Source organism: Strigops habroptila, chromosome 3 (genome assembly GCF_004027225.2).
Source record: "Strigops habroptila isolate Jane chromosome 3, bStrHab1.2.pri, whole genome shotgun sequence".
Classification (NCBI taxonomy): domain Eukaryota; kingdom Metazoa; phylum Chordata; class Aves; order Psittaciformes; family Psittacidae; genus Strigops; species Strigops habroptila.
This window is the reverse complement of record NC_044279.2, coordinates 72,964,991-72,985,642: the sequence shown is the minus strand read 5'-3', so window position 1 is coordinate 72,985,642 and position 20,652 is coordinate 72,964,991. Positions and strand designations below refer to the sequence as shown.

Genomic DNA, 20,652 nt, shown 5'->3' with positions numbered 1-20,652 from the left:
CTGGCAGCACAATATTCTAGCTATGGAAGAATGCTAAATGGAACTCTTGGTAAGCTGCAGGAACACACACATACTTTTTGGAGAGCTTTTCTTCTTCACTGACAGAAGTTAAATCCTATTTATTTTTCTTAAGAAAAATAAATAAATACTGGGTAATTAACAACCCTGAAATGAAACCAAGTAATAATCCATAATAAATAAAGGAAGGTGAAATTTCTTAACAAGATTATACATGGTCTCTTACCACAAGCAATTTTGCAAAACTCAGTTGACTGAGCAGCATGTCCTATTTGGGAAACATTTACATTTAGCTCCTTTGCAGCTCTCTGCATTTAGAGGATGACTTCACTACACAATTCCACTTGAAAGCCATTCTATTATTTCACTGATCCTTGGACACCTTGTTAGACTTTATACCACGGAAAAAGCTTAATAAACTAAGAAAGCGCTTAACAGGTTTAGAAAATCTCTCTATCAGTAAAGTGTTTCAAGGTGGCAGCCAGCAGTGAAGGCTTTGTGGAATTCCAGATGGTGCTAAAGCTCCCCCCTTCACAACATTTGCCTGGAGCTTCTGCCACACCAAGAAATGGAATAAATCTCACTAAACCTCTTTTGGCTGAGTTGTAGTATGTTCCTCAGAACTTTGTGAGGAAGTTATGTTTGCCATTCGTATTATTCCTCAAACTGCCTGCCACAAAGACCATTGTAAAAATGGCCTATGTAGACCCTCGTACTCTGGTTCTCATTAAAAAACTGGCAGTGCCTCAAAAGTCACGTTTTCCTCAAAAATGCCCAAATATCTTCCCTTCTTATTGCCTTCATTGGGCAGCTAGCTTAGCACCTAGCTAGCGCTATCCCTTTGCAAAACTCTTGCTCTAGCACCTAGGTAGTGCTATCCCCTTGCAAAACTCTTGCTCTAGCACCTAGGTAGCGCTATCCCCTTGCAAAACTCTTGCTCTAACTGAGAAGTATCCAGCTTTTTTTTTTTTTAATTTCTTTCATTTCTGCTTTCCTTTTCAAACAAAGAAGTGGTTAGTTGAAGGTCCTTTAACTTAAAACTCTGCCTGTTCACCTTGTAGTTTATTAGGAAATTAAAAGCAGTGCAAAAGTAGCACACCACACAGTATGGAAACATTCTCATTTTAGTGCAAAGCACAGATCACAATTCCACCACTTCAGACAAACTTGACTGCGAAATCAAGACACAGTTACTTCACCAGATGAGAGATTCATTGTAGTTTGCTCCCACTAAGTAGTCGCCCCTCTGATCTCAAAGCTCTTTTCAGAACCAGAATTTTGCCAAGTGATCTTGCTGTAGTGTCAGATCTCTATTTTCAAACATTTTACGCTTCCTCAGCCCTTTTAAAGAAGGTCACACAGTAGTTAAACCTCAGCAGAGAACTTAACAAAACCACCTCATGACACCTGAGAGCCAGAAACACTACAAAAACATGAAAGCTTCACAGTAGTCATTTTCCATGTGTTTAGGACTTGCTGACCAGCAAACCAGTTTAGGAACCACAACTGGATTCACACAATTATTGCATGTAGCCTGCAGAAGAACAAATTTTAATTAAGGGAATCTTTGTGCCAATTTTAATTAAGGGAATCTTTGTGCCATACCAGGCACATATACCAGGAGTATATTTATCTAAAACTTGTAAGATATCACCCTATTTCTGTCCATCCAGTTAATTTTTGGATGGCAACTAGATCATAAGAGGCATGTAAAAAGTGAACAAAGCAAGCGTGTGTGGCAGGAAGTCAATCTGCAGTTTTACTTTGCTTTTCCACCCATTAAAAAACCTGAAAGCCACAATAAATTAAAAAGGGTTGATTATTTCTTCTATCTTAATGAATTCTCTGACCAGAAGTCTGACAACACAAAGATGAGAAGAGGACATATCATCATGCACATGCAGATTTTCTAGTTGAACTCCGTAGCAGCCAAACTCACTTGAGAATTCTGTATTTGTGTGTGGGAAAGGCTGGGGGCCTGCCACTAAACAATGTATGTTGTACTGTTAAATAAGTGCAAACTGGGGGAATTTCATTTATGAGTAATGACTAAAAGCTTAGGCAAATGACTGAAAAGATGTGCTGACACAGTAGCCTAAAAGTGAACCCATTTTTCTCTCCTCAGTAACTTTCAACATCATGGGCAGAGCTGCACATACAAATCCACCTACATGCAACACTAACAGGGCAAGCAAACAGACCCACGCTGGCATCACACAGGTTTGTAATCTTGACGCTTTTTTAGTAAATGTGGCCCTGAAGCTGCACTTCTACAAAAAACAAAACAAAACAAAAAAGGAGTTCAAAATTAGTCTGTAACATCACACTAGGATAGTAACAAAATATTCTTGGGTTGTTGCTTGTGTTACAGGAACACTGAGTACATGCAAAGTAGGCATGGGTCCTATGCTTATAGTGCTCATGATCCTAGGACAAAGGCAAGGGAAAGGGAATTAACATAAAAGCAAAGCAGGAGACAAGATGTCTTGTTTATTTTTGATTGGGAGGCAATGTCACAAAGGGATAATTTTACGGGGGGGAGGGGAAGGAGACATTGCAAAGGGATAACATTAGCAGTGAAAGGATGAGGAAGAAGACGGTAACAGGCTTTTGAAGAGCATGGCTGGAAGGCTAGTAGTTGGTGGACATAAAACAGACAAGTCAAAGCAAACATTCAGATCACCCTGAGCTCAAGCAGGAGAAAGTGGTCCAGCTGGAGTCAGCTACTTCCTAGGATTGGGGAGGTTTCTGCTGCCCAAAATGTGTATGTGTATGCACACGTGCATATTAGAAAGCACACGAGAGAATGTGAGCCCAGCTCTTCCTCCCCCAGCTCATGTCTTAATGATGATATCTGGGTGTTTCCATGGCACTTCCCTAGAATGTAGTTCTGCAGGCCATCAGGCTAAATTACAGAATGGAGACAGGCAGATGACTGGATTAAAAAGATGTCAGGGAAGTTCAAGGTTGACATCACAGACAGAATTGGTCTGGAGCTTTCATAATTCAAAAGTTACGAGCTATGAAACTGCAGCCATGGGAACCCGTAATTCTGCGGATCCAGTAAGACCACCATTCAGTTCTTCCTCTAGAGTTGCATCTTTAACAGCTCCAAGACTAACACAGTTTCATTTGTAAAAAATGAAACTTGACCCGCTGTTCAAATCTTTTGCCGCAGGTCCTAGTGCAGTTCCTCATAGCTCCCACATAAACTAAAGACATTTCACCTAGCAATTCAGGCCTGTAAAATTCAACTTCTAAGTCCCCCTAGGTTACTTATATTTCTCTTCTTTCACCCAGCTAGTTTTTGGTGCAGCATGCAACCTCCATTTACTTCAGCTCCCAGGACACACTCAAGTCTACTGAATCAAGATCTCAAACCCAAAAATAAAAATAGCTCCTTACCTTTAACCCAGCTCTAACTCCCTGTAATTTAGGGAGCGCCCTGCAAATTGCAGCAGCATTATCTCATCTGTAACCCTGACGTTTTTCAGGATAGAAACACCTTAAATTACTACACAAATATTCCACATCTCCTCTAAGGCCTGCTGCTACCTAAAACTGTTTGAGCCCCCAAGGTAAGGCATGTGTAGCTCATAGCCTGGCGTAGTCAAAAAACCCCACGATGCACAGTTCACAGAGTCCTGTGATCTGTGCACAACTGACACAGAGCTAAGTAAAGGTCTCCTGGGTTGCAAGTCAACTCAGAACACCCTAAATACCATTCTGGTTTGCACGTGTATATTAACTAATGAAGCAGTGTACACAGTGAACAGGAAACTAGTTGTGTCTGTTTCCCATTTCAAGGCAGCTAAAGCCCTTTAGAAACCTCAACAAATACATACTTTAGGGGCAAAAACTGTCCAATTTATATCACTATTTCAAACCAAAACCTTCAGTTACATATACAGGGGCTGCACAAATAATTCTGTCACTTTCAAGAAGAAAGTTTAGGGGAAAAGCATTTAAGCTAGCACAGCAACAAAGCACTAACTCCCCCACACCTGAAGAGCACACTTCAAGTTTGTCCTAGAATGCCTTTTGTAGCCTGCCAAATTTCAGTTAGCTGTGTTAATGTGCTAAACTTCACAAAACCACAACTCCTTGTTCACAGCACAATGAGGTGTCAAATATGTTATTGCAAAGATCCTTACAGGTCTGGATGGCAGAAAAGCAAAGCAGCAGAATAAAGTCATTAAGGTTTGCAGCTTAGAAGAGACTAGGGCAAGGCAGATGCACCCTTTAGGATGACCTCACACAGTCCAGTCCCCCTCCACACCTATCCAGACCAACAGATCTTTAGATCCACACTATTTCACCCCTCCCCACAGCCCATTTGCCTGCATTTCCTTCCTCACCATGAAAAAACAAAAGGATCAGAGTACTGTATGCCCAGGTCTTGCCCTAGCATGCAGCTGTGTCCCATGACTCATGCCTGAAATACAACAGTGCTCTTAGATCTAGTCTAGGGAGCTCTTCATGAATTTCAGCCTCAGCTCTGTCAGCAGGTAGTGTTTGTAATGCTCTCTACTTCACAGCCCTTGCTTTTGACAAAGATGTCTAAGGGATATTAGTACACTTCCACTTTACAGTTGCATTTGCTTTAAATCCACGTTAGATCATACATCTCCAATACTTGCTTTCTTCTCTATAAAGTTACAATGGTTTTCTGGACCTGATCTACATCCCAAGTAATTTGCCAGGAAACACTGGGCCATTTAAAGCTATTGGGACTAGAAAGACAATCCAAAATGGCCCAATCTTCTCCCACTGACTTTCAGATAGCCCCCGACAAAACTGTCCCCCCTAGGTGGTCCATGCACTGGATAGCAGCCCTCTACCAATCACTAGCTGTTTTCTTAGTCAAAACACTGAGGTCTGTGGAACTTGGTGGCAGCCTGGATGCTGGAATGGGAGGAAATGCAGAGCAAAAAAAGGTTTTTGTCATTGCTTTCTCCCTTTACTTTTCAATTGGAAATTATAAAAGCACTTGTTAAAGTTCAGGATGCAAAGGCAACCAAAACTTCAGACCTTAGATTGTGCGTACAGCTTAACTTTGCCCCTCGCAGATGTGTATCTTTACGTAATAAGAGTCACAATACTTAGCAGTAACAACGAAGTCCCATGCTTCATGCCCAATGTTTGGGTGTCAGCAGAAAGAAACTATTCTTCTTCTTGCACACAACGAATCTCCTATGCATAATACTACTGTGTGAGCGAGCTAAAGCTACATAGGGATCCCTAAGTTACGGATTTTCTAGTTTCAGAGCTGTAGCATTTGTAACCTTGCTTTTAGTAGTTAAATACAACAAAGTAATACTGCAATACAGCAATGCCCAAGAAAGACCAGAGGCTGGTGCCTGCCTGAGAATCCATTGAAAAGACTATCTGTGATTTTCAGTTTCCAGCTGGACATTCATCAAAAGTGGACAGAAGATTCCTAAAGTTCCCATGTCGCTAAAGAAAAAGTAAGAAAAATGACCGCTCACAAGTACGGGTTAAGTGCTGGGTCAAGAACGGAACATTGAGAATAGCTGAAGTGGGTGCAGCTAATTTGCTGCTGGATTAAATCAGTGTAAATCTTTGAAAAGCACTACAGCCAAGAGCTTCTAACAACTGTAACCCCTTTTTCAACAAATAAATGAAAAAGTATGCAACATGATCTAGAATACAAAACATACATATAGACAGCGGAATAATTATAGCAAGCATTGTCAGAAGGTGATCAAATAGTACAATGCTGTTCAAAAAAAACCCCCAACAACCACCTCCTCAGACTTAATAACCCTGAGCAGTTACTCTTGTGTGAGCAGGTATTTATCTATACCAGCAGGGGGTGACAAAATGTAATAAAAGTCTGTAAGTGAAGGTGGAATCCAGCTGTCTGGTACTCCAGCACATGGAACCACGTTAACACTTTCCTGCAAAGGGAAAGTTGTGAACTTAATCCTGACGTTTTTATGTGCATTTCTGTCCAGAATAACTTCTCAACCTCTTTTAACACTGGTCACTAAAACTAGATGATCTCCTCCAGCTACTTGAAGTAATCAGCTTCATCAGAGATAAGACCTTTGTTTCTCCAGTCTAAATCCAGTTATTAAACTATTTTCTAGTACAAACCCCAAAGCGCTTCCTACAAGAAAGCCGATTCTTCCAACTCTCAATCAGCCAAAGAGCTGTGGTGATACAGAAAAGCCAGTACCTGCCAACGCCAACAAATCAGCCCTGCTGGCAGAAACTGTTTGGATGCTGTGAGGAAGTGCTGCCCTCTCCTGGCAATTTAATTCCTCCAGCGACTACCACCTTCCCAAACTTTCCGTGCTGTGAACAGCGATAGGATTTATTCTTCTATTGGTTGCTAGATCCAATCAGAAGCATTTTAGCGCCCTAAGCCATCTTCCCCGTGAACAGTGCCTCCAAGACTGCCACCCATTTCCTTCTGCGCACAAAGTGCACCAGGCTGCAAACCCACAGGCAGCAGTGAAGCCTACAGGACAGGAAGAAGCTACCAACTCCTGGGTGGGCAGGTCCTAGCTTAAGGCCTGGCCATGCCCTGCTGTCTTCTGCAGGAGCTGGACAGTGCATGTTCACCCACTATCTCCACTGTCTGGAGCCCACGTGTTTGATACCACACACAGGGCTACCAGTCTGCTTCCAGTCCCGTTGGGCAGCTAGACAGAAGTCACCATCATGCCTTCAGTTGTGGGCACCCCTGGGTGAATTAAAATGAAAGAGAGAAGCAGAGGGCAAAAGAAAGCAGTTGTGGCAATTTCACATGCAATGAGGGCAAAGGCATGATCACCAGCTAAGCTGTCAAGGGAAGTACTCCCCAGTTGTTGCCCAGAATCAGGGTAGATGCCTCTCACATGCTTTTGTAAGTCCCACCACAGATTGCTTCAAAGCTCAGGTACCTAACCAGGTATTCACTGCACTGAAAATACTGGTGACTGTACCTGAATCAAACAAGGATTCTGAAGTGTTCTGACTGTGGCAGAGCTCATTCATAGGGGAAGGAAGTAAACTGCCAAGACAAGCAAGCCTTGCTGGTTATCTTAAAAAATTTAGGAATAGGTCTAAGAATTGCAAGACTTCCCCAAAGGCTATCAGTTTTGTTTACAGTTATGACCGGAAGTCATGTGTAATGAACTCATGGCTATGTCACCGGATCTGAAACAAAGGATGTTGAGCTACTCGGCAGTCCACAAGTTGGAGATGGTGGGGACCAAAACCAGAAATGAAGACCCTTAACACAAGTTTGCAACATAGCTCATAACAAAAGAACCCAAACCCCTTCTGACTTTCTGTAGCAACAGGAGCACAGGCAGCAGGGACCTTACCAAGCAGTAAGGTGGTGGCAGGCACTTGTCTTCGCACACCAATGCTCTCCTTGCAGAAAAATGCAGTGCTTTTTCTCCTTTTGCTGTACAACAAAGATTTTTCCCAGGGGAAAAAAGCTTGCATTCCCTAAGCCGTGCCAAGTCCTTCTGTATGTATTAATATCCAAGAGCTGCTGCCAATCTTCATTATTCGTCTAGAGCACAGTTTGGGGTTTTTTTTCCCTTTTTCTTTTCTTTCCAAACCAACAGTTGTATTACCTTAAATATGATAGCAATGGGAATATCTTCTGACAGAGTGTTGTGCTTCAGGTAAAATCTTCCTTGTTTCACAACCATATTCGTTCTGCTCTTCTTCTCATGAGTGGAACTGAAGTTAAAAAAAAACCAACATATGACCAACAAAGTTTGCACTGACACTCCTAGAATCTCCTGTATAAAACTTATCAAGCTAGAGTAATCTTGCATCTGAATTAATGCAACTTTCTTCTCTTTTAAAAATTACACTACAACAGCCAGGCACCACCCTGTAACTCCAAGGTAATAGGGTACTATCGCCTGTGATGGGGAAGGTCAATATTTGACTTAAGCAAGTAGAAGCCTGTACTTTTCAAAATCATCTTTGCATGATTTTATTATCGACATGGACATAACCAGTAAGCTCAATCTCTGCACAAGTACTGCAGCAACAAAAGTAATCAGATACAACAGTACCTTGTATCATATCTTGTATTGTACATTTAACTTCATCTAGGTTTACTGTGGAACAGTAAAGTAACTAGGACATATGTGTGAGAGGCTCTGGAGAAGAAAAAACAGCCCTCACACAGTGACAAGCACCATCTTATACCAGCACGCAGCTTGAAAAAAAAAAGGCAAACAAGATAAAGAGAAAACTTAATCGAGGAGGAAAGGCCAAATTTAGACTATCTATCTTGCTGTTTTCAATAATTTGTGCAGTACAAAAATACTTGATTTTTGTTTCCTTCTCAATTGCCTTTAAAAGATTTTACACCAATTAGATAGACAAAAGGTTACTATCCAATTTCCACGGCAGTAACTTCATGTTACTTGCTGCAAAATGAGACTAAACACCATCAATCAGGAAGTGCACTTTGTTATGTTAAAAATTAGAACTTGCTTTCCCTAGTCTGGGATGAATCCTCAAGCGTATGAGCAACTCCCACTGATATCTGTGGGAATACTGTACTAACTGATTTTGGGATTAATATTTTAGTGCACAAAATGGCAGTAGCAAGAGAGGGGCACTGAATGTCTACAGCTTTTTCCTATTAAACTACACTAGGAAGAAAACTATGCAGGTACTTCAACTATAACAATGAACTTTGATTTTATTTCTTTATGTAATTGCAAGCATTTACCATACCTGGTAACAGAAGCGCCAACTGTGCCTTTTCTATCTGCTTCCACTATGATTCTGTTTTTGGATAGCTGCTCTTGAATAAGAATGACTTTCTCTACACCTTTAACAATGAAATAACCACCTATTCAATGGAAAACAAAGATTTTGCACGTCAGTACCCTTGCACCTTACTTGCCTCCTTCAATATGCCTTTGAATATAAATTATTAGAAAGTAAACAGGGAGTACATAAATACAAAACAGGAGAGTAAATTCTCCCTCAAAAGAGTGAAGATCAAACTCTGTGTGGAACCTATGATAGCTACAAAAATGTACCACTAGTCTAAACAGAAGTTTTGCTGGGCTCACACATAGTATTCGAGATCTAAGACTTCATTTGGGAAGTACTTAGAAAGGAAGAACCCACAATCAGACCAAAAACTGTAAAGCTGTAAAAAATCCCAAACCTGTAAGATAACCATACTTATTAAAAGATGGTGTAGAATTGTTCGTTCTACAAATTAGGTAAAAATATTGCATGTGAGAAGAATATATCATAAGGACATCAAAAAAGAACTGGCCATTCCAGATGCCTGGTATCAAATAAAGAGAGAAGTGTTCCGTAATTACTGACTCGCTCTCTCCAGCAGTCCAGTGAGAAATTTCTTTTCTATTACTTTCAAAAATATATTTTAAGCCCTTGTTTTATCTAAGACAATATAAGGAATCTGCACATACACCATGTTAGATTTCCCTCTTAAATTGTAGCTATTAATGTTCCTCCAGTCCAGTACATCATGTCACTGTATCTTGCCACCACAAGCAAGCACTGCACATGTCCAGGCAGCAGATAAAAACCAAAGAAGTTGCTTGTTATAACCCTTCATTTCCTCTCTATTTTTCAAATATTATCATGTAACACTTTATTCTTGCTTTATAAAAGACAGGAAATGATAGTTCCCACTCTGGAGGACACCATTATATGCCACTCTCCCTTGATCCATTTCATTTTCCTGAACAAACTCCATCTCTATTCCCATATAACACATCATTTTACAATCCTATACACACTTGTCAACTTTTTCAACATTTTGGTGTACTTCTTTTTGTAGTTGAAAACTGTCTGCAAATACAGAGATTCCATGCTGTCTTACTTTCCTATTATTTTCAAAAGGCTGCCCATTTCTTTTAGTTACAAGCATACACTTGAGAAGTTCCCATGATGACTTCACAGTGAGAGGAAACATACTAACGGGGTAGTTCTATGCTGAAAAAGATTTAAAACTAAAAACACAGATGGCAAAAAAGAACATGAATGCAAATGTACCTGGATCTAAAGGACATTCATTAAGTTTGGCAAATTCTGCTGGAGTTTTCCCCGTAAGAACACAGTTGGAGCTACGCAACATGATAGGCATTCTGCAAGAAAACCACATACATACACTTTTACTTTAGACTCAGAGAGGAAAATATGAAGAGTTAAATTCATAACAAAAGCCTCGCTGAATAAACTGAGAAAACACATTTAAGGTAATAAGAACACATGCAATCTATGAACAATGGGGTTTCCCTTTAATCTCACTTTATTTCATTGAACAGATAGTTTGAAAAGAGACCTGAAACTGGACACTAACTGGCAAAAAGAGAAACCAAAGATGTACTGCCTGGATATAAGGTAAAACTTCTTCATCATGAGGACAGCCAAGCAGTGGAACAAGCTGCACAGAGAGCTGGGCAGTCTCCACCCATGGAGGTCTTCAAGACATGACAGGATAAAGCACTGAGCAACCCAGTCTGATGACAGAGCTGACCCCATTTGTCACAGGAGAAAGAGAAGAATTTACAGGAACAGGCCTTAATGTAAGATGCAACATACTGTGCAGTAATTTAGTCTTTTCCAATATATTATAGATGCTTTACAAGTCATCTTTACTCCTTTATTTTTAAAAGGGAGATGCAGACAAACGTCTAGACTAGTTTTTGTTGTGCTTCTTTTAGCTATAACTTATTCTTTAAAGACTGTCTTTTGTACAGAAACTGATAATGTGTTGTGTTGAAAATGAGCATTTACTTGAACTTTCCTCTTTGTCTGTAGCACACACCATAAAGTAATTCAAAGGACTCAAATTTAGATGGTCTTTTCAAAACTTTTCTTACGAAATTATTTAGAACAAGAAACTGTTACTACAGCTATACAGGCGTAGCTTTGTAAATGCATTGTCATGTATCATGTTCTATCAATAGAATTAAAGTATATTTTTTTAATATGAAAGCTTAAAATTTCACTGCAAGTGTAGCTCTTCTATCTATCTTCTCTTTCCTACCAGTATTCCACCTTTAGTAAGATGCACAGGCACACACTAAACAATCTCTGTAAGGCACAGACCTTTAAAGCCAGCAGGGTTGGTCTTTAAGAAATGTGGTCTACAAAAGACAGACATCTTTATTGCCTTTAAAATGGAATTCTGCTTTCACTAAATGCTAGAACTGTCAGGTATTTTGCATTTCTTGTATGGTTAAGAAGGACATCTGATTTCTTAAAAGAAAAAATAATTACCTCAAGTCATTTGACAGCGTTTCGAAAAACAAAACCAGTAAAAAATCCTCAACGTTTCTCCATTAAAGCTCAGCCTTGGCTCTAAACCAAATGAATTTTAAAGGCAATCTTAACCTCACGCAGAAGAACTAATACCTGCTTTACTGGGTTTACCATCCACCTTCCACAGATGTATCTCTGCATATTATGTACGAAAGACTATGTAATTTGGCTACAAAGCAAACATGATTATTTTCATTTTGCAGCTCCAGTATTCTTTCATATATATCCCTCTTTGGTTTTATATCAGTACAAACATATACAACAGCCATCCTCATATCCACCCTTCTTTGGAAGAAAAGGGATTTCCAGAAGCTTTTGCAACTCAAAATCTTACAACAGAACCTAACAATCACATCTTGTACAGCTGTTCATGTAAATTTGTCTGCTCGCTATTTCTTTTAACAAGGAAGCAAGGTTAGCCTACATTTACCTTGCAGTAAAACCTCTTCCCTACACAGCAGCAAATGAAAACTAGTACCAGAAGCTTGACATACAGTATCTTACCTGCCAATAGGCAATGCATTGCGTATGATCCTCTGGCTTCCTCGTGTATATTCAATGTCCACTGTAATCGGGGCAGAGTAAGTCATGTCTCGCAGGCGGCACTAAAAGGAGAACAGTCATGTGGTTAGATGTTGGCTTACAAGCAGAAGAGGCTCTCTTAAAACATCCCGTGTTTGCCCTGTCTCCCCTAAATCCTGAAAGAAATGAAGCAAAGCAAAGCTTGACCAAGCTCTTCATGGTACCTGGACTACTGTGAGGGTGGTGAGGCACTGGAATGGGTTGCCCAAAGTAGTGGTAAATGCTCCACCCCTGGCAGTGTTCAAGGCCAGGTTGGACAGAGCTTTGGGTGACATGGTCTAGTGTGAGGCATCCATGCCCATGGCAGAGAGGTTGGAATGAGATGATCTTAAGGTCCTTTCCAACCCTAACTGTTCTATGATTCTATGACTCTCCTGTTAAAAAAAAAACAACAAAAAAACCCCAAATACAATTACTGTCATGCTTCAAAAGCAGCCAGTGGATCTGTCTTCAAAGGACAGCACTGCAGAGCATAACTTCTAAACAGTTTAATTAAACAAACAGGCCTAATCAGCAGAGCTGGCACAAAGACCATACTGTGTCACAGGCTCTGAGAGCAGTGCTCAGCTCGGGGACATTTCTATATGAAGACTCTCAGCAGCTGTAGAGCTGTGCAGTCATATGAAGTTTGATGGGAGAGAAACACATGACAGTAAGGCAGACAGTGCACCACCTTATTAACAGAATGAGCAAATCTCACTGTATGATACCATTTCTAAAGATGACTTACAGAAGGTTCACTACAGTACCACTTCCTGTAAAGATTCCCAGAATTTGTTTGCAAATTCCTCAAACAGCAAGAGGAGTAAGATATACATAACTAGGACATAATATATCTCAAGGCTCAATCATTTCTAATCCAATCTTTCTGGTCTGCTCTCCCCAACCTCACCTTGACTGTTTGCTAGCCCTTAAGGTATGGCCTATCTTCATGTAAGACAAGGTTTATTGCATTTGCTGAATACAGCTGAGCAATGCACATCAGGCCATTCATGACCTCACTGAGCATTCTATACCTTTGAGCTCCACCATTATAAATTTATCAGTTTTCAGACTTGTACATTTATGATACTGTAGTATTTCAATATATTGATTATACATTAATAAAAGGCAATTAAGATTGTGCTGTACATTGAAGATGCAACTATATGGAAAAATATGCCTCAAGAATCATTGCAGAGTTTCTCACCACATCACTGCTCCTTCTCACCACATTAAAAAGTGTATTAGTTTTCTAGTAATAAAATATTGATGTGCATCAGCAGTTTTTAAGCTGTGATCTGTAGGAAACTAGGTCCTATTGTACTCCCAAGAACTTCATCAAATTTAAAAGTAACTGAGAATAATTCTATTTGCTAATTAATTTAAATTCTTTTGTATGAAGAGTTCATGAAACTCCCATAAGAACTGCATGAGAAGGGGAGTTAGACAGCTTCATTAGTACTACTTGGGGAAAAAAAGGGCTTTGGGATTCTTTGTGTGTGCTTTGTCCACACAAGACGCAGACACAAAATAACAATTACACAGCAAGGTCACTGGAGACAGAAACGTGGCTATGCACAAGAGGGAGCCACTAGATGGCTTGTTTTTCCAGAATTTCTCCAAAGGACAGAATGTATTTCATGATAAGAGTCGACGTGAAAAAAAACAACCAAACAATCCAACTCCATGAACCAAGTGTATATAGCAAGATAAAAAGCATCTGACATGTGATCTGATTTATTAGGTTGACAACAAGCTGTATGTTGGCAAAGTTCCAATCTCAGCTTCTGTTCTGAGGCTAAAAAGAGGCTGTCAGTACCTCTGTTGCAGTGGTATAAATCTCGAAGCACAGCAACAGGAGAGGAGTACCTTATTCCTGAGCAATCTTTGAAGGGAACTGAATGACTTCAGATACCTGGAAGCAATCCTAAAAAGTCTAAACCTTATCTTAGTTTATGGCTTTCTTATATGTACAGAAGCTACCTTATATCCTTCCAAAAGCAACAGATATTCTGATTTCAGTTCACAGCAGCATCTGTTCTCCAGTATACATCTTCATTCCAGAAGTACGCAATCCATTTGTTAGTCTACATGCTTACAGCAGCGCAAAGAAGTTAAACATACTCCCCATAAGGCTTACGTTTTCTTCTGCAGTTTCTTGTAATTTTATCAACTTCCACCTGGTTTTGCTCAAAGTTTTCATGTCTGCTCTCTGACTCAGACTTCAGAACTATGAGCAAAAAAATCAGAGACGTTCCCAAAGAAGACTGAGAGGGAAAGGGAGACTGAAGTGACCTATGGTATAGACAGTAACGGGGCTAATATTTAAAAGAAGCTAATAAAAACATCAAAGAAGACTACATTGCAGCATGAGGACTTCAGCTGTCATAAGGAGAGCCACAGGATTAAGCAAGAGAAGTACTTTTCACTGCTTTCATGGAAACTCACTCAAATACAGCTACCACGAAACACCAAATACAGCTATTCACACGTTTCGGGGGGGGGGGGGAAGAATTAAAAAAATAAAGTTAAATGAATTTATTACACAAGGTTTAAATCTCTGAAGCTTTTTTCTTTAGTGATGGTGGCATGCATTATTTCACCTCAGGTAGCATGCACATACTCAAAATAAAGTTATCTGCAGCTAGTACCCAAGACATTCCCAGGATCAAACAAACAAACAAGACAGATGCAAACATTAATACCTCATGAGGCGATACAGGTCGTGTCACATTGAAGCTTTCTTCTACATCTGGAGTACCAACATAGATATTGAGGTACCTGTAATACAAACAGTTCCAAAATAAGCAATAAGAAATATTTTTCAGGAGACCCGTAGGAAGCAAAATTCTACATATACTGAAAAATGAAGTTGCTTTGATAAACGTAGGTTGGTTACTAATGAGCAACTGTGCCTCCCAAAGTAACCCATTGTATTTGAACTATGTTCTAGTTAGTTAACATTTAAACTGCACACACAATAAAACCCAAGTTACCTTTGCAAATAGGCAAAAAGAAACTCCCACCTGTCATCCAAGACTACTAAATTACAGAAAAATGATGACATAAGGTATTGTTAAGAGCTGGCTATTTAGTCTGCTTCATATGATTGTTGTCTAAATATTCCTATCTTTCAATGCTCCAAAGAAGAGGTAAGGCATGGAAAATACTCTCTTGACTTATATCTACACAGGTGCCTATAAACATAGCCAATAACAAACCCATAAAAAACCCATAAAACCCATAAACCCATAGTACGGATGCTACTAGTTATATGGAAATCATTTCATGCTTACTTCAAGTACCACATTGGGTCAGCATCACTTGTAACTTTTTCATTGGCCTTCATGATCTTCTTTATCTAGGGGGACAAAAAAAGCAAACAACAAAACAGAATCATTTCTGCCATTTCTGAGTATTAACAGCCACCCTTTTCCCACTAAGAAAGCATACCTCTACATTGATGAAATAGTTGAATGAGTCTATGTGCTGCTTCACAAGTCCTTTCACCTGAAAAATACATGAATGCAGCAAACAAAATTAGTGTCAATAACCATAAATTGTACAAGGCAGAAATTAAGATACAAGAATTTATAAGTACTGCTGGACCTGTGCTAAATTCTTTCAGTTAAATACTTCTGAGAAGGGCCTGGACAACCAGTTTGGTCTAAACTGTACATCGCCACGAGCTGTCATTGTCTTTTGAGTCAGAAAAATAATTCAGTAACTGTACACAGTAAACACTCAATAGACTTCGAAATTCATATAAATAAATAAGCCAATGCAAGTCAAAATCTTTTATCAGATTGCTGTTATTTTGAAATACTTTTAAGCATTTAGAGTATAATTAACCACGTGTGCTGCTTGAGAAAGAAGTTGTCTGCACCCTACCAAGAGCAGCTGGCATAAAGAATGAGAGGGATGGCAAATGAGATGTAACAGAAGTAGGGTGTAAAAGAGGTCAATAAGCAAGGAAACAGTCACAGGAGGGCAGGACACTCCTAAGAAATCTGAGTTTGATTTGTAGGCAGGAAGAGAGAGGACATGCACAGGGGTAATATCACACAGAATAAACATTACCCAGTTCCCCCAGGTAATGAGTTGATACAGTACATACCAAGGACTTAAGTTTAGGGTGTTCAGAGCAATCAAAATAAGGGGAATTATACTAAGTAAAATGATCTGGGATTCAAGAAAAGAAGAAAGATTTTGGCTTGAAGGGATACTAAGAGAAGCATTAATTTTGTTAACAGATTGGCATTTGCAGACATAAAAGGTGTAACTATCCTCACTATAGTGCAAAATCCAGCCTTCAAAAGGAAGGAGTGCTAGCTGATATTGACATGTGCTTACATGCTTACAGAGGGCTTTAAGCTTTGAAACATCCCATGACAAATAACATGTTACAAGACTTAAGACTTCATACATAAAATAGACATGTTTACATAGTTCGCATAGTAGGCAACAGTTCATTTTAAGATTATTAGTAGGAACTGGGAAGCTTAGAATGACAAATCAGGCCTCTCAGTGAAGCCTCCATGGGTTAAGACAAAGTAGAAACGACTCCAGAGCAGAATTCTTCAGAAAAGACTTACCCTAATTTACAACAACATTGTCCATGATATAGGCAAGAAAATATTATAGATTTAGTAGTGTTTAGAAATCAGGCCAGTAGTTCTTTCCATTTTCCAATGAGGCGATATCAACAGCTTTATTGAAAGAAAACTCCACTTTAGAAACTGTAATGCACAATATCAGCTTTGTATAACTGTATCACTGCTGGCATAAATAAATCAACATGCAACAGAAAGGCCAGACCACCATCAGCAGCCCGGGAGTAAAGGGCTGACTGGCTGGAAATAATGTGGGATGGATACACTTGGCATAAAGCACACAGCAAATTGCACCTCACGATCAGCAGCAACCCTCCCTTTTTCACAGTCTCAAGAATTCAGACAATATCACTAGCTCAAGCTCGTGGTGGAAGTCCATGTGGTTGCTAGGAGAGACACAGAAACAGGATTCATTAGGGCCCTGAAGCACCTTCAGAGCCCTGAGCCAAAGTGAAAACGTACACAATCAGTAACTGGCTTTTGAGCTTTGTTTTCCTGCCAGGATCAAGCACTCATGGGTGCAACAAAAGGAGAAGTGCAGGGAAGGAAAGAAAGAAGAGAAGAAACTGGGAAGGAAAGGAATTAACACAGTGAGGCTGAAAAGAACCTTGCTGAAGTGGGCAACATTTCTCAAGACTGATGATGGGTACAGAAGTAGCTGCAATTCCCTGAAAGTACCTATGAATATCACGAACTTTACCTATTGTCTTTATGACACGATTTTCATTACTGCCTTTCTCCTCCCTCACTTCCGACTGTTTTTTAGTCCTGTTATTACATCCAATGGCATTTTATATAGAAGTGTGCCTTAAATACCAGATTAAATGAGTAGCACTGAAATTAAGACACTAGTAATCTCTGAGTTCAGTCAGGCTCTGACTTCATGAGGAAAGACATACATATATTCAAGCCTCTACAAAACCCAGAACTGTGGTTATATGCTTCCTATGACAAACACAACCACAAACCTAACACCACAGTCTTCTATAAAGACCATGACAGGATCTCTTGAGTGCCAGTAAACCAGTAAAATTATCTGGAAACATTACACATATATATTGTTCATTGAAAATAACCATACAAAAATCCTCTAAAAGGATGCCCCCACAAATGAATCTGTAAATTAATCACGAAATCCTATCTATGTAATGACTTTATCCATAACTGTATTGGAATTGAGAAACAAATAACTGCAAAATCCACACAGGTGAGGGTAGGTATTCCAGGAATCAGCAAAAGCTAGAAGAGGGGAATGTAAAGTTAGAAAGGAGACGAAGTATTCATGCCATGAAATGAGTGTGTAACACTGACCTTCAGAAATGCTGGAAGAAGTCTCCATTTTTCCTGAAAACAAAAAAGAGTTTGAAATCTCTTTCCAAGCAGTGACCAAGCATCTAAGACACTTAAGCTTGAGGGATGGGTGGGAGTGGGTTATTATTATTATCATCATTCTTTTAAACAGTAATATTATATAAAATCAAGTCCATTTAGAAAAAAAGACTGTGCAAAACCAACCTAGATGAGTAAAAACAAAACAGGGAGAGGACTCGGGTCATCTTATTAAGCCATATGTACTATGCAATACTTAAACAGGATGCAATCGCACATACTCTTTTTTAAAAACAACTTATGTGAGAATATATATTTCTTAGAAAATTCCTTACTAAGACATCCTCATTTAAGAGCAACTAACTTTTTTTGGTCTCGTTAACATGGTAAATTATATTCCTAGCAATGGAAAACTTGCTACAACTTTTCCTTGACAAAATACACTCAAGAATCTCAGTCCTGGGAGCTGCATTTGCAGACATGAATCTCTGTAAAACCTACCAGTACTCTAACTAACTCCTACAAAGACTTAGCAAAACTATCAAAGCTATGCTTTTAAAAAAAGACAAAGTTTGATATCAAACAAAGTGTAAGTATACCAAAGTTCCTACAAACTTTCTTCCATTTCTGTTCTTCGATGATCTCAGGGAACATCCTCTTACACCAGCCCCACCTTTTCCTCCCATGGCATGGGGAGCCCACCTCTCATTTGAGATGAGGGATGCAGGTGGAGGACACAGGTGAGGAGGACCAGACGGCACAGCACGAGGCTGCAGCACGTAGCTCCAGAGGAGAGCATACTGTAATATTCACAGAGCATCATCACTTTAGTTTGACATTCAGAAGCACGTGTCAACGCTGCAGTTGTGCAATTGTCCTTCCCGGTGGAGCTGGCAGAGGAATTCATGGCAAATCACAGCACGAGGCTCTTGGGCTCCATTTCTGACGTGCTCTTTCCACACGAGAAGCTCAGTCCAGCCAAAGGGACCTGACACACGGCCTCCTTCACCCCCTCTCTCTCCCCACGCCAGGCAATCCCCACACTGTAAGGAACTGCCGCAGAGAGCAGAGGCCTCTTCGCTCCTGCCTGCAGGACACAGGCCAGGCAAACCCAGGGGAGGGCTCCCTGAGGAACGGAGACCCCCATTACGCGTGCCGCCCCTTCCCCGCCGCTAACCTCCACCGTGTTCACGGGAGCCGCCGCCTGCTCCGGGGTCAGGGCCCCCAGCTCCGTGGCCAGCGCCTCCATCCCCAGCGCCGCAGAGAAACCCCAGCGGAGGCTGCCGGCGAGGGACCGGTGTGCGGCGGCCAAACGCGTCCTCCCGCCGCAGCCGCCCGGCGCACGAACGTTCCGGGCCCGCGGTGCCCTGGCGGGGTGAGAGCAGACACACACAGAGGAAAACGGGGCAAAGGCGGGGGGGCTTCGCTAAGGGCGGCCGGGACTCTCCTGTCCCCCCATTCCCGATGCCCTGGCTCCTCGGAGGGGGCTTTAATGTCTGTCAGCGCTTGCGGGTCTCTCCCTGAATCTGGGGAGCAGGTGGACACACACACGAGGGAGGGCACACAGCAATGGGAGTGCTGATATTTTACGATGTTTAGGATGCAAAGAAAAGCGGAACATCAGCTTTCAGAAACTATTATTGTTGTTGTCTCTTTCCAATCTTAGCGTTCAGTGCTGTAGCTAGATCACCTACAAACTGACTTCCCCCCCCAAGTATCTGTGATAGACACCCCCAAATCACAGTCAAACAGGGGACTACTTATCTTCCCCAGTTTAAGATTAAACAAAGAAACATTACTGATCTTTTCAAATTCCCATGGCGGAAAGTTTTTGCCAGTTCATGCATAATAATTGCTAGGTACATTTTAAAAGCAGAGTGAAAACAGTACTTGCACACACACCTCTGCTCTGGCTCACATTCTGCATGAATAAAGTTGACTTGAGTTTGGTCTGAGCCCCACACATGCATCCCAGACATGAAGGCCCAGGTTAAGCCTGAGAGTAGCAGCATTTCATACCACTTTCAGCTTCCTTGATAAAGCAGTCAGCCCAAAGAGTTTAACACATGGCAATCATGCAACATCCCTCATGCCCTTCCATCTAACGACACGCTCAGCAAGCAACTGTTTCAGCCCAATGACCTGCAGCCTGTTCCGTTAGTACGTAATCAGAAATTGTGATTACTTCCACAATAGAAAACTGTAATAAATTGACAATGGTATTCAGAGGATTAAGAGTTTATTCTTACCTTTCTAAATAAAGCACCTCAAACCATTCCCTGATTCTATGAGATGAAGAGATTGTACAGGAATAATAGAACACTTACTCTGGTGTCTTTAGTGCCACTCACTGTAGGGATCTGGCACTGCCCTCTACCCCCATCATCTTCCAGGCTGAAGACTCCCATCTATTTGACCATTCCCAAGAGTAGAGCTATGATCAAGTACACAAGTTACCTTTGTGGTAGGTTGACTTCTCATATATTCTTACTCCTCTCCTCTGGCTGCTGTTGTGGAGGAGGTTGGTTTTTTTCCTCCTTCTTAAATATGTTACCCCAGAGGTGCTACCACCATCACTGATGGTCACAGCCTTGGCCAGCAGTAGGTCTCTCTTGGAGCCAGCTGGCATCGGCTCTATTGGATATGAGGGAAGCTTCTAGCAGCTTCTCACAGAAGCCACCCCTGTAGCCCCCCTGCTATCAAAACCTTGCCCTTCAAACCAAATACAAGCCTCTCCCATGGAGTCAGAGTTAAGCACGCAAGTGTTCTGAATGTTATTTGTGCAGCCCAGTTTAAATCACACTTCTACACTCCAGCCACAGCTGAGAAATCA

General features: G+C 40.8%; 1 protein-coding gene across 1 annotated transcript in view; it reads right to left on the bottom strand.

Moving 5' to 3' along the window:
• Positions 1–19,136, bottom strand: part of POLR3B (RNA polymerase III subunit B) — a 75,012-nt gene extending 55,876 nt beyond the window's left edge. The window contains 9 exon segments of the mRNA XM_030478472.1: positions 7,614–7,722; positions 8,740–8,857; positions 10,042–10,133; positions 11,818–11,918; positions 14,583–14,658; positions 15,174–15,238; positions 15,331–15,387; positions 17,802–17,834; positions 18,997–19,136. Coding sequence (XP_030334332.1) covers positions 7,614–7,722; positions 8,740–8,857; positions 10,042–10,133; positions 11,818–11,918; positions 14,583–14,658; positions 15,174–15,238; positions 15,331–15,387; positions 17,802–17,834; positions 18,997–19,068 — 723 coding nt within the window. The 5' untranslated portion in view covers positions 19,069–19,136.
• Positions 19,137–20,652: the final 1,516 nt, after the last annotated feature.